We start from the raw sequence: 13,565 nt of genomic DNA, 5'->3' as shown, positions 1-13,565 counted from the left end.
TGAGGCTACCACATAGCTTAGGAAAAACTTGTGTAAGTTATCCAAAAGATTTGTATCTATGCCAAATTTTGGGGAAAACTGACTTAAACAAGGGACCCATGACTCTAGATTGCCAGTGTCAACCCCACCGTAGTGCTTCATGACCAGGGCTGTCATCTCACTCCTGTGCATTCTCTTCCAGGACTCTGGCCAGAAGAATGGTACGAGGGGGTCTGTGAAATAGCCACCAAGTCCCCCCTGCTCACCTTTCCCAGCAAAGAGCCACTGCGGTCTGTCCTCCAGTATAACTCGGCCATGAAAAACGACACAGTCACCCCCGTAAGGATTCTTGCCCTCCCAAGGGCTGATGGTGCAGCACAGGGCTTTTGCTGAACAGTCTTGAGTAATTAGAGCAGGTCCTTTCATTTAACATGAAATAGCCAGAATCAGCCCCTGGGGTTTGTGTCTCCTGGGGGAGAGCTAGCTTCCCTTCCAGAGTCCACGTGAGACCTCAAGTGTTCATTTCCCTCTAGGCTGAACTGAACGAGCTGCGCAGCACCATCATCAACCTGCTGGATCCTGCCCCCGAAGTGTCTGCCCTCATCAACAAGCTGGACTTTGCCATGTCCACCTATCTCCTGTCTGTGTACCGGCTGGAGTATATGAGGTAGACAAGCCTTCACCTCCCGCACATCCACATTTGCGCTGATTTACGTTTTCGCACCTTCCAGGCATGGGACTTGCATGGAACTTTTTTTCAATCCCTACCAAGATATGCAAGCTTTCTTAAAAACAAACAGCACTCCCTTTGCTTTTCTCATGTGCTCCTCCTTCCTGAGCACCAAACATCTAATCATTGCCCAGGTGTCTAAACTCTGGCATTATCCTTTTCCCAGAGGGAATAGGCTTCTGAGCAATCACAATAGATGCTGCAAACTCAGTCCAGTTGCCTGGGAGAGGGCCCTGTTGGAAAGCAGCCCTCACTGAGACACCCATTCAGCTGGCTTCCAGGATCACAGTAGAGTACAAACAGGAAATGGGAAGGTGCCTGCTCCAAAATAATCCCGTAGGTGGCCTGATGCTTGGGATGCATCGTAGCCACAGCGGACCTAACAGCTATAATAATTGTAATGATCTATAATTGTCATCATGATAGTGTCAGTATTAGCTTGAACTGAGTGCCTTAGTGCATTTACACGCTCTTCAACAAGCCTATGAGGTAGGCACTCATACCCATTTTGCAGATTAGTTAGTTGCAGTTAAGTGAGACTAAGCAGTTAAATTAGTTGCCCAAGGTAATAATCCCTAGTTGAGATTGAAACATATGTAGTCTCTTAAGCACTGTATCAGGTTGCCTCTCGTAAGTGAAGGCTGGAAGAAGCAGCCAGAATGCTCAGAATTCAGCTGTCTATGGCTGCCATTATGGACGCTACAGACCCACCGAGATAAGGCTGAGGCATGCTGCCCTGTAGCCAAATACACGAGCCACAGAGTGATGCATCCCTGTCACCAAAAAAGGTCGGATTACACTTAGCCTGTTTGTTAAGTCACAGGATAGAATATCATAGAATAATGTCTTTCTCAAATGGTTTGGAAAAGAAAATATTAATTCTTAAAAGGGAAGATATTTGGAAAACACAATTATTTTAACCTTATTTGGTGCTACAAAACCTTCTGGTAAAAAGTCACACTTGAAAGCTCAACGTGTAAAATAGATTAAGGCAGCCCGAGGACCCCATAGCAGAGCAGAATTTTATTTATTTATTTATTTTTTGATATCCTCAGAAAACCGTAAGTTCACCACCACACAATCTGCCGGGAAGAGCAGAATTTAAAAACGAGTGACTCATTCTTCCCAGAGTCCCACACAGAGCTAAGGGAGTTTTGACTTGCTTTTCTTTTTTTTCAGTGTAATTGTTTATTGTTTTGTTACAAAACTAATATGAGAACATTACACAAAAACTTGGATATAAGTAGAGGGGAAAAAAACCCTGATCTCACCACCATCCCCTATGTACAATAATAAATTTTTAAAGAAAAACAAGTCATACCAAATGTGTGGCTACAACAGATGCTCTCAATCTCATATACCTGCTGCAGGAAGGGCTGTCTCCTGCTTCCTCACAAGTGTGCCCATGAATGGTGAGCGCAGGCTTTGTCAGGCTGTTGACTTGGCTGGCAGACGAAGGCTGAGGGGACCGGCCCGCAGCGGCTCCCATGAGCCCAGCTCCTGCCGTGTGCTGCCTGCCAGTCCCCAAGACCCTCTGTTAGAACAGAGAAGCAAACCTGAAGCCTTTATTCAAGAACCTGGCTCAGATTCTCAGCCACTAGTTATTGGGAGAACTAGTAAAAATGTGAGAAATTGTGTTGAAGCTGTGTGCACATGAACACTCAAAACCGCATATGCCTAAAGCCACCAAGCTTGACCCACTGAAGCATAACTCTTTAAAAGTGGGTGCCCACAGACACCGAGGAGCGCTGGCCTGTGTTTGTGCCTGCATTCTCCCTGTGGAGCCCCCCAAACTCTGAACAGCTCATCACAGGGGCCACAGTTCAAGCACATGCCTTTCTTTCCTTTCTCTTTTTCCCCAAGGTTAAAGATATTTTTTATTCTAAAAATAAAAATGTTCCAGGTGCATAAAGTGAAATAGAGAATAAAAACATTGGGATAATAGAGGAGATGCTAAAGATGAAAAATACAAGCATCACTTTCCTGGCCCTGAATCCTTAGATACCTACTGTTGATAGCCTCTTAGTTTCCCTTCTAGAAATCTTCTATGCATATGCAAGCATGTGTATCCTACACGTTCACCAAGTACACAGAGGCCTTTAGGAAACTCGTTTCCCCCACACCTTGTTCTTCTCATCTAACCATTTGTCTTGGGTATTTCTCTGTAGCGGCACATACAGAGACGCCTCTCGTTTTGGTGGCTGTGTGATGTGCCAGTGGATGGATGTACTCTGGTTTATCTGACCCGTCTCCTGATGATGGACATTCAGCCAGGGCTGTTAGGAGAATCCTCATGCATATAACCCTTAAGATCTGTCACTACTGGTGGGCTGCTGGGTGGAACAGTGTGGGAATGTTATGGTAGGTGGTGGACATCACCCTTTAGGAAGTCCATGTCAGCATTTCTCCCTCTAAATGGTGTAGCCCATCCATTCCTCACAGCCTCACCATTCCTGGGCAGTATCTAGCCTGTGACAGGGAAGGCCTGGATTTTTCAAAATTTACTCAAAGCTGTTCTCTCCTTGTTAGGGTTTTGCGCTCAACAGATCCCGACCGCTTCCAGGTCATGTTCTGCTACTTTGAGGATAAAGCTATTCAGAAAGACAAGTCTGGTAAGTTTATTATTGTGGTACTTGTGTGATGATCTGAGCTTTATAAGGTAAAAAGGAATACTACTCCCTATTTTCTGTCTGTGTGGAAAAATCAATATAAAACATATAACCTTAAAAAATACATATCTTTGTGACTCTGCCACTACTGCAAGAGGCCTAAGAGCAGAAAGAGCATCACTCTTGCCCACCATCAATGCTCAAGTGTGCTCCAGCCCCCAGATTTCAGCCCCTAATACTATCCTCTGCTCAAAGGATCCTGGGCTCCTGAGATGGTCGTTGTTGGACCAGGAGCATCTTGTTGTTGCCAAGGAACAGTCATGCCTTTTAAAGTCCATGCCTTTTTAAGTCCAGAGCAGAACCAATTTAAAGGGACTCCCAAAAGAAAAATTGTCAAATTTGAACATGAATAAAATATTTTTATTATTTTGCTTAAAAGAAAATCACATATACTAGGGTGTGTGTGTGTGTGTGTAAAATATTAGTTCTTCCATTAAGTATTTGTGAGATAAAGACATGCAGTTTCCATTGTAATCAGGAAAGAGCTATACCGTCTAGGGAAGAAGGTCATGCCTGGTCTCAGAGAGGGACCAGGTAGAAAGGGCAGGTGATGGACAAAGCATCCTACCAAGTAGCCAGTTAGAAATGCTCCATTAGCCAAGGGAGAGCGTGGTGTGGTCAGCCCCTGTTCCTCACTGAGAAGGGCTCCTTGGTAGTCCTGCTGGTTATGAGGAGACCCCACTTAGGACCACAAGTGTTTCCCAGGACACTGTCAGGCCAGACCACGCCCTGATAGGATGCAAGGAGGAGGGCACTTCTGTGCTGTTTTCCTTGGTCTAATTATGAGCAAATATCAGACAGACCTAAATTGAGGACCCTCCTACACAATACCTGTGCTCTTCAGAAATGTCAAGATCATTGAGGAATCAACATAGATTGGGGAGACCAAGGAGACACGATGAGTAAATGCCATGTGCATCCTGGATTGGATCCTGGAACAGAAAAGGGATACAAGCTAGTGGGAAAATTGGAGAAATCCATATAAAGCCTGAAGTTTAGGAAATCATATTGTATCAGTTTCCAATTCTTAGTTTTGACAAATGCAATGTTAATGTCAGGGGAAGCTGGGTGGAGGGTGTGTGGGAACTCCTCAGTAAGTCTAAAATTATGTCCAAACAAAACATTTGACAGTAGCTGGGGTTGGTCCCTTTCTGTTGATGCTCCTGACCCTTCTTGTTTCAGGGATGATGCAGTGTGTGATCGCCGTTGCAGACAAAGTGTTTGAAGCCTTCCTAAACATGATGGCGGATAAAGTAAGCCTTGTCAGAGAGCCAGCACGTGTTTGCCGGGGGCACATGGAGGGCGCCTGCTGTACCTGTCTCTTCTGACTCTCCAGGCAAAGACCAAGGAGAATGAGGAGGAGCTGGAGCGGCACGCGCAGTTCCTCTTGGTGAACTTCAATCACATTCACAAGAGGATACGGAGGGTGGCGGACAAGTACCTGTCTGGCCTGGTGGATAAGTACGCTCATTTTCCTTTTAATGCTCTGTGTGTGTGTACACATATACCTGTGTGATCTCGATACATTATCAGTCCAGAAAAAAATGGAGTCAGAATTAAAGCTTTCAAAGCGATGCAGCCTCCCAAGAGTGCTGGCGTGTGCTGGAGTCACTACGAGTCACAGCTGTGCAGTCTGTCCCCTCCACCCTGGGCCCCTCTCCAGGAGCAGACCTTCTGTGTCATGCAAATACTGCCATTTTCTATTTGTGCCACAATGTGAAAACATCGAGAAGCCCTGATCATAAAAGAGAAGGCTCCCTTAGGGAGTGGGGAGTGTGGCCTGGCCACTGGGTAACCAAGACAATCGGGTTGGAAGCAGGTCACTTGGCCATGAGCAATGGGACTAGCAGGAGCCTGGGAGCTTTTCTGACTGGTGCTCTGCCTTGGAAGCCTCCTGACCTCTGACCCTCAGCTGGGCAGCCAGAAGTGAGATTCTCAGCCTCCCTTTAAGGAACGTGGGTGCCCTAGGATTTGGCTCCTGGTCCCTGAAAAGTGACTCTCGGTGCAGGTTTCCCCATTTGCTGTGGAGCGGGACGGTGCTGAAGACCATGCTGGACATCCTCCAGACCCTGTCCCTGTCGCTGAGTGCAGTAAGTGTCCCTGCCCACCATACGCTGAGCCTGATTCATGCTCCAAGTGGCTTAATGGGGGGTGGGAAGCCCAAATCCTACCCTGACCTTTCCCAGTAAGCCACAGCAAGTTTGGAAGCCTAGCACAGACGGACGAGTTGGGGGACAGAAGGCAAATGCTCTGCTGCCCGGCGTCCCTGGAGGCTCAGTTCAGCAGGGGCAGCTGCGGGAAGGCTGTTGGAAGAGGAAGTCCTTTGTGCTTTCAGGATATTCACAAGGACCAGCCTTACTACAGCATCCCCGACGCCCCCTATCGGATCACCGTTCCTGACACATGTGAAGCCCGGGAGGTAGGCCCAGAGCGGTCCCCTTCTTAAGGGCCGTTTCACTGCCATCTTCTGTGTCTGTTAGGGCCAACATGTTCCGCACAGCATGTCATTCAGTCTCCAGCAGTCTGAGGTGTGAGCATTGTACGCCCTATCCCTCAGTTGCCAGGGTCACACAGTATGAATGGGTGCCAGCTCACTCCCAGGTCTGTCTGCCTCAGCCGTGCTGGTTCTCAGCTCTTTTCTTGGTTCAGCTGCCAAACAGGTTTTCAGCTACCTGTCAGCTTACAGCATCTTAACGCTAATGAGCAAGCATGACTTTGAGACGAGCTTTACTGCTCTGAGATCTGACGTAGAGCCCTCACTGTGGCAGATTGAAGCCCAGCTCAGAGCGGTGCCACCACCATGCTGGGGCTGGTCACGTTCCAACCTCAGGGCCTCCCAGCCAAACCAGCTGCCAACAGGGACTCCCCATGTGCAGTAGTGAGGTCCCTGTGATGGCTTTTACCTCCCTGGACCTTCCTGCTCCTTCAGTCACTAACTCAGGACTTATGTTGCAGAGTAGCTGTGTGATGTGCTGTGAGTGTGGGCTCTGCCACACAGCCTCATGCAAGGATTACAGACCAGATGTGTGCGGGTTCCCTGTACCCAGGAGCCTTGGTGTTGGAGCACAGTCCTCCGTTGGTTTGCTATGGCTGCCGTAACAAAGTATCACAGACTGGGTGGCTTAAATAACAGAGATGTATTTTCACATATTTCTGGAGGCTGAAGTTTGAGATCAAGGTGGTGGCGGTGTTGATGTCTTCTGGAGCTCTCTCCTTGGTTGGTGGATGGCTTCTTCTCCCTGCATTCTCACATGTTTGTCCCTCCGTACATGACTATGTCTTCATCTGCTCTTCTTACAAGGACACCAGTCCTGTTGGATTAGGGCCCATCCTGATCCCATTTGAATGTGATCACTTCGTTGAAGACCCTGGCTCCAGTTAGTTACGTTCTGAAGTGCTGGGGGTTAGAGCTTCCACATGGATGTGGGGGGACACAATTGGGCCATAGCTATCCACAGTGTATGGTGGGGTCCTCTGACAGCCCAGATACCCTGACCTCGGGTTGATCACACCCCTTTTCAGAGCATCGTGAAGGACTTTGCTGCACGCTGTGAAATGATCCTACAGGAGGCGATGAAGTGGGCACCTACGGTCACCAAATCCCACCTGCAGGTACTTTTTAAAAATCATCAAAAAGAAATCTTGATAAGCTCTTTCAAACCATCCAAAGAGCTTTACACAATCTCAGTACAGACAGCACTCGTGTGAACAAACCGACCAAGCATTAGTTTAGTGCCTGAGAATAATGGAAGCCTCAGAAAATGATCTGCATTGGGAGCAGGTTGTGGGGTAAGTGTGCTGTTTGGGGGTGAGGGAGGCCAGTGGATGGGATCTGTGCCTTCCTCTGTCCGCACGCCGCCCCATCAGCAGGGCTGCTCGGCAATAGAACTGCCAGACTGCCTGGGTGTGGACAGCAGGACCAGGCCCTGCAGCTGTTTGCCCAGCACTTGGCAGATAGCAAATGCTCCCAAGGAATCAGCAGTCCTCTCACATTTGCTGTGTGCCAGCCGCTCTGGGGACCAGCTTTGTCCTTGTTCACCTGGAAGCAGCAGCCAGTCAGAGGGGGGCTCTTTCTCACTCCCTGAGGGCCCCACAGCTGTTGGGAGGGGGCAGACCCAGCCCTGGAACCAGCGTTTGCTTTACTACCTCACACCTCAGTTTATCAAGTGTTGTTTTTACCTTTAAAGTAAAACAGCATTTTTCCCTGTTCCAGGAATATCTAAACAAACATCAGAACTGGGTGTCGGGGCTGTCCCAGCACACGGGGCTGGCCATGGCCACCGAGAGCATTCTTCACTTCGCCAGCTACAACAAGCAGAACACGACTCTCGGGGTACGTGAAGGGGCTCACTGCTCCCCAGGAGCCCTGTGTAAGGGAAGGACCAGTGTGGGGGAAGGGCCAACGCTGATGTGTATTTTCATGAAAGCCACCTGGGCACCCACAACTGCCTGTGTGAGGCGCTCAAAGCGTCTGTTGGTAGATCGGAATCTTGTGAGAGCTCCCCAGCTTCAGAGAACAGCTGCTCAGTCACGCAGGCATTTCCTCACTGTCTTCTGTTTTGAAAATATGGACTGATGGAGGTAAGCTTGATTCACTCATGAGGTCAGATTTGGATTTCTGCAAGTCCACATCCTTGAGGAAGGAAACTGATCTGTGGTAGACACATCAGCAACATTTATAGTCGTGTTGACTTTCGACAACGGGCAGTGGGTGCTGAATTTCAGCTTCATCTTGTTCTGCTCGAGATTAATTCAGAGGCAGCACATCCAGGGTAGTGCTTTCTGAAGTAAATTAGGGCCTAGGGTCAAAGTAGGGTTGAGAACGGGTGATCTGACGGTTGTACTTTGTTGTCTCCCAACCTCCGGGCCCAGCAGGGGCTCTGTGCTCCCTTGGTGCTTCTTCACTCTCTCAGGGAGGGTGGGGAGGCTGCCTGCCTCTCCCTTAAGGATTGGGTATGGTGGAGGTGCAGCCCCAGGGAGGGAGGCCGCAGGACTGCCTGTGACCTCGGAGCAAGGGAGGAGCCCATTAGCAGAGCCAGAGGCCAGTGTCTGTTTACCCATGTCATCCTATGTCATCCTCGGAGCACTCACCTAAGGTCACTGTCTTTTCTCTGAAGAAAAAAGCATCTCGACACAGACAGCAGAGGCCAGGCTGCCACGTGCAGGCCTTCCTGCTCCTGCAGGGCCCAGTGGCACTGGCTCAGCTCCCCAACCACAGTCTCTCCACCAATCCGAGGACACAGGCAGCAGCCAGAAGCAGGGCTCACAGACTAAGAATGCATATGACAACTTGTAGTCTTTCTCTAGCCTCTAGCCAGCTGACTTGTAAGAGATTTTGCCTAAAAGACTTAAATATTATTCTTTTTTTAAAAAAATATATTTTATTGATTTTTTACAGAGAGTAAGGGGGAGGGATAGAGAGAATCAGAAACATCGATGAGAGGGAAACATCGATCAGCTGCCTCCTGCACACAGCCTACTGGGTATGTGCCGCAACCAAGGTACATGCCCTTGACCAGAATCGAACCTGGGACCCTTGAGTCCACAGGCCGACGCTCTATCCACTGAGCCAAACCAGTTAGGGCTTAAATATTATTCTTTAGAAAATTAGATTTTGATTAGGTTTTCCCTTTTCTGTTGCTAAAGACAAAAGGATACTTTTTATTGTGTTGCTGATTGTTGCTGTGCTGGAGATCCTGGCATAGGTGCCCTGCTCCATGGAAAACAAAGAAGTCCGCAGGCCCACGGCACTCCATCACACGGCAGTCAGGGAGCCGTCTCGGAGTTACAGAGAGGAGTCCCTGAGACCCGGAGTCCTAAAGGGGCGGGAGGTGGGCTAGGGCCTGAGGCTGAAGCAGAGGAAGTGGGGGATGTTTTCCCACGCTGTGGGTTGTCTCCACTCAGTGTGCCCCTTTCCATCAGCAGCAAGTGGATGTCTCAGGGCTTTCACTGCTCTGTTGCTGCTCTCACTTCAGGCACCTCTTCCTTCTCTAAGTCACATTCACACACCAGCACCATCACAGAGGGGGCATCCGTGACCATTAACGTCACAACATGGCTGTTGCAGTTAACGGTGATTTCACGGCAATCAGGTGATTGTTTCCGCTGCACCACTGGGTGAAAGTGGTCAGGATGGCCTTCCAGAGAAATTTTTCAAGCTAAAAATTTTTTTTAATCATTTTTCATGGGACATAACAGACTAGAGGGTCTTCTAAAGTAGTTCATTTTACTGACTTGCCAGCACTGAAGATTTTTAATAACCCCTGGATCTGAACCTGACTTCTTAATTGGACTTAGGTTTAGCCATGGTAAACATGAGGAAGACACAGTGCTATGGTCTGAAGTAATTATTGATTTTTGTCTGTAGGCAACTCAGCTCACCGAGCGCCCAGCCTGTGTGAAGAAAGATTACTCCAACTTCATGGCGTCGCTGAATCTGCGCAACCGCTATGCGGGCGAGGTACTCCTTCTGCCCTGTGTCCGAGGCCCTTCAGAGTGTCCTCTTGTTCTGATGTCAGCTCCTTCCCAATAGAAAATGAGCAGGGAGTCTGGTCAATATGGAACTCACTCATTTTAGGTGGACTTGGAGGCTGGCCCCTGGGACCATTAGCACAGCCTGGAGCATTTATGACGGTCACTCACCACACTGGCTATACTGAAGCATTCGATTTTTCTTGTTGTTTTCTTAATATGTTTCTATTGATTTTAGAGAGGAAGGGAGAGAGATAGAGAGATGGAAACATCAGTGAGAGAAAGAACGACCAGCTGCCTCCTGCACGCTGACCTGATGTCCTGTATAGTGAGGCTGATTTTGTTGAATCACTGATTGATTCTGAAGGAACTTTGTTCAACCCACATGCACACAGACCTATGGGAGTCAGACCCCAGGCTCAGTGCTGGAATACAAAGATGATAAGACCAGGTCCCTGCCCTCAAAGACCATCTAGAATGGTGGGACCACTAACACACATTTCTTTTTTTTTAAATCCTCACCTGAGGATATTTTTTCCATTGATATTTAGAGGGATAGTGGAAGGGAGGGAGGAGGCGGGGCGGGAGTGGGGGGGGGGGGGGGAGACACACACACATTGACTGGTGGCCTCCCACACGTACCCCGATGGGGGCTGGGAATCAAACCTGCAACCGAGGTATGTGCCTTTGACCGGGAATCGAACCTGCAACCCTTCGGTCCCTGGGCCGATGCTCTAACCATGGAGCCAACAGGCCAGGGCTCACACACATTTCTAAAAGAGAATTTCCCCAAAATCTCTGAGCAGTGGTAGCATCGCTGACTTCAGCCTGTCACTGCATGCATACCGTGGGCTCTAGTTGGGGCAGTGAAGCATCCTTTGGTCCTGCCTTGATTGTGGTTAGGTGGCTGCCGGGGCCTCGCCCATGTGCCTGAGTTACGCACGCCTCTGCTGACATAGCATGCTTCTTGTAGGTGTATGGAATGATTCAGTTCTCCGATGCCACAGGCCAGATATCTGACCTGAACAAAATGATGGTCCAGGAGCTGAACACAGCACTAGACCTCAGTAATCCTCAGCCCTACACACAGGCCATGTTCAAGCTGACAGCGATGCTCATCAGCAGCAAAGGTAAGGGACCAGCCCTGTGGACCTCTGGGCTCGTTTGTAAACAAATTGGTGGCATCTGTTATCCTTAGTGAATTGGAGTTCTGGCTGAAGAAAGAGCTGGAGCTCCCCCAGTAGAGATCCCTGTGGCCTCTCTGGTGGGTAGAAGTAAAGAAAAGGCCATCGTTGTCCCAGCTGATGCTGACTGACTATCTTGCTCACCTGGGGAGGCCATGGGTTTAGCTCATGTTCAAGGCCTCTGAACAGTGTGTTTGGTTCCAGATTGTGACCCACAGCTTCTCCATCATTTGTGTTGGGGTCCCCTCCGGATGTTCAATGAGCATGGCATGGAGACTGCCCTGGCCTGCTGGGAGTGGCTGCTGGCCGGCAAGAACGGAGTGGAAGTGCCGGTAGGACACCGGGGTCATCTAAGGGTGGGTGGGGTGAGAGATGGAGAGAGCTTCTCCTCAGCTGATGAGCTTGGAGACCCTGGCAAGCCCTTTACTCACTGGGGCTTCAGTCTTCTTATGTGTGAGAGTGTGGTTTTTAAAAAAAAATATGTTTTTATTGATTTCAGAGAGGAAGGGGGGGAGAGAGAAACATCAATGATAGAATCATTGATTGGCTGCCTCCTGCACGCCGCTTTCTGAGGATCGAGCCTGCAACCCGGGCATGTGTCCTGACTGGCAATCGAACCCGGGACCCTTCAGTCCGCAGGCCAACGCTCTATCCACTGAGCCAAACCAGCTGGGGCGAGAGTGTGATATTAATGCCTGCCCACAGGACTGTCATATGTTAAAAGCATGCCAGTGGTGCCTCGAAGTTGTTATTTTTTCAAAGCTCAGTAGGGGGAGCCATTACTCTGAGATTGGAACACCTATCAACATTGGAAATGGTTGTTTGTCGACAGGGATACTTCTCTGGGACTGCTAATTTTGGGAAGAGCAGCCTGCCTTGTGTCCGTTTTTCTGAAGTTGCTACTGGAGTGGGCCCACAGGGGCTTGCCTTAGCTGTCCCCTGCCCACACTACCTAGAAGTCACATATACCCTCATTCACACTCCCGAGCCTCTTCATAGCTGTTTTCCCCTTAGCAGAGATCAGGGTCCACTGTCTATAGCTTGCTTTTCTCGTCATCTCTGGCCCCGCAGTAGACTAGGTGGATGTGTTTGTCTTGTTCATACTCCATTCCCAGAGCCTAGAAGGCCCTGGCCAGAGGCAGTGACCAGGACATGCTTATCAAACAAATGAGTGATTGTGCTGGGGTTCATTGGTCCTGGTGGTCCTGCTGTTTCTTCATATATTGCAGGAGTGGGGAACCTTTTTCTGCCAAGGGCCATTTGGATATTTATAACATCAATCGAGGGCCATACAAAATTATCAACTTAAAAATTAGCCTGCTATATTTGGTCAAAAATTTAATTAACTCACCCCTAATGCCTTATCAGGGCCAGAACGAATGATTTATTGGACCTTATACGGCCCACGGGCCAGATGCCCCCGTTCCCCCACCCCCGATCTATTGTAACGCTTACATATCTCTGCAGGAAACAGAAACCAAGAGCAGTGCCTTGACCAATGGGAGTTTGTTCTTCTCTGTTGTAGGCAGTTTGTTGATATCCCAGGCCTGTTGTCTGCAACTCTGCACCTTTAGTGTGTGGACTTTGTGCCTCAGGCAGGAGGGAGGGCAGAGGGCCAAGGCAGGCACCACTTGCCATGCCCTTCCCCAGGGCCTCACTCAGTTGATGTCCACTTGCTCATTAGTGCTAATGAAAACCTGTGGCTACCCCAGACAGCAGAGGCCTAGATGAGGGTACTTGTGACTGGCCACTTGGCCACCCACACAAAACCGTAACTTAAGGAAGAAGGAGGAAGTAAATACTGAGCAGAGAGCCAGGATGTCTGCCCCAGGCACCGAGCCTCAGTGGCCACCACTCTGCAGGTGGGTCTGGGCGCCCTTGAAGGAGCTGCCTGGTGTTGTCAGGCCAACAGGGGAAGCTGTTCCCCTGCCGAACCCCTTGCCCAGCCCAGAGGCAGTTGCAGACTCCACTCACCCTCCCCAGTTATTCTCCAGCCTGGTTAGTGGCGTGGAGGCATTTTGCAGGGTCCGTGTAGGGTGGAGAAAGGAAATGGGTTCTGGAGCCAGAATCCAGCTCTGCCCTTGCTAGTTCACAAGCAGTCCTGGCTGCCACCACACAGAACATGGCTGGCAATAGTTCAAGAATGGGCTTCATGTTTAAAAAAAAAAAAAAGCTAGGAAGTGGGATCATAGATCACCTTTTAGTCATACTTTCCTTGGTCCATAAACTTTGTTCAGTGAGCATCTGTTCCTTTTATAATAAAACATAATTAGTAAGCACCTTTCTGTGCTCTGTGAGGAGCTAACAGTCGTTGTGTACTTGCAGTTTTTGCGGGAGATGGCAGGGGCCTGGCAGATGACAGTGGAGCAGAAGCTCGGCCTTTTTTCTGCTGAAATAAAGGAAGCAGATCCCCTGGCAGCGTCCGAAGCAAGTCAGCCCAAACCCTGTGCCCCTGAAGTGACCCCTCACTGCATCTGGATTGACGTATGTGCCTGGACCCCACTGCCTCTTTATGCCTCTCCAGGCTCAGCT

At 49.3% G+C, this 13,565-nt stretch overlaps 1 protein-coding gene across 4 annotated transcripts in view; it reads left to right on the top strand.

Moving 5' to 3' along the window:
* PI4KA (phosphatidylinositol 4-kinase alpha) overlaps positions 1-13,565 on the top strand; it is an 81,987-nt gene that overhangs the window by 50,283 nt on the left and 18,139 nt on the right. For all 4 annotated transcript variants that reach the window (XM_006099518.3, XM_023763218.1, XM_023763219.1 and 1 more), the window contains 13 exons: positions 182-318; positions 513-646; positions 3,239-3,321; positions 4,561-4,631; positions 4,715-4,839; positions 5,387-5,468; positions 5,714-5,797; positions 6,901-6,990; positions 7,592-7,711; positions 9,746-9,838; positions 10,823-10,979; positions 11,238-11,365; positions 13,359-13,517. In XM_006099518.3, coding sequence (XP_006099580.1) covers positions 182-318; positions 513-646; positions 3,239-3,321; positions 4,561-4,631; positions 4,715-4,839; positions 5,387-5,468; positions 5,714-5,797; positions 6,901-6,990; positions 7,592-7,711; positions 9,746-9,838; positions 10,823-10,979; positions 11,238-11,365; positions 13,359-13,517 — 1,463 coding nt within the window. The remainder of the gene's footprint in view (positions 1-181; positions 319-512; positions 647-3,238; positions 3,322-4,560; positions 4,632-4,714; positions 4,840-5,386; positions 5,469-5,713; positions 5,798-6,900; positions 6,991-7,591; positions 7,712-9,745; positions 9,839-10,822; positions 10,980-11,237; positions 11,366-13,358; positions 13,518-13,565) is intronic.

This window comes from Myotis lucifugus, unplaced genomic scaffold (assembly GCF_000147115.1).
Source record: "Myotis lucifugus unplaced genomic scaffold, Myoluc2.0 scaffold_276, whole genome shotgun sequence".
Classification (NCBI taxonomy): domain Eukaryota; kingdom Metazoa; phylum Chordata; class Mammalia; order Chiroptera; family Vespertilionidae; genus Myotis; species Myotis lucifugus.
This window is presented reverse-complemented; position numbering and strand designations above follow the sequence as displayed.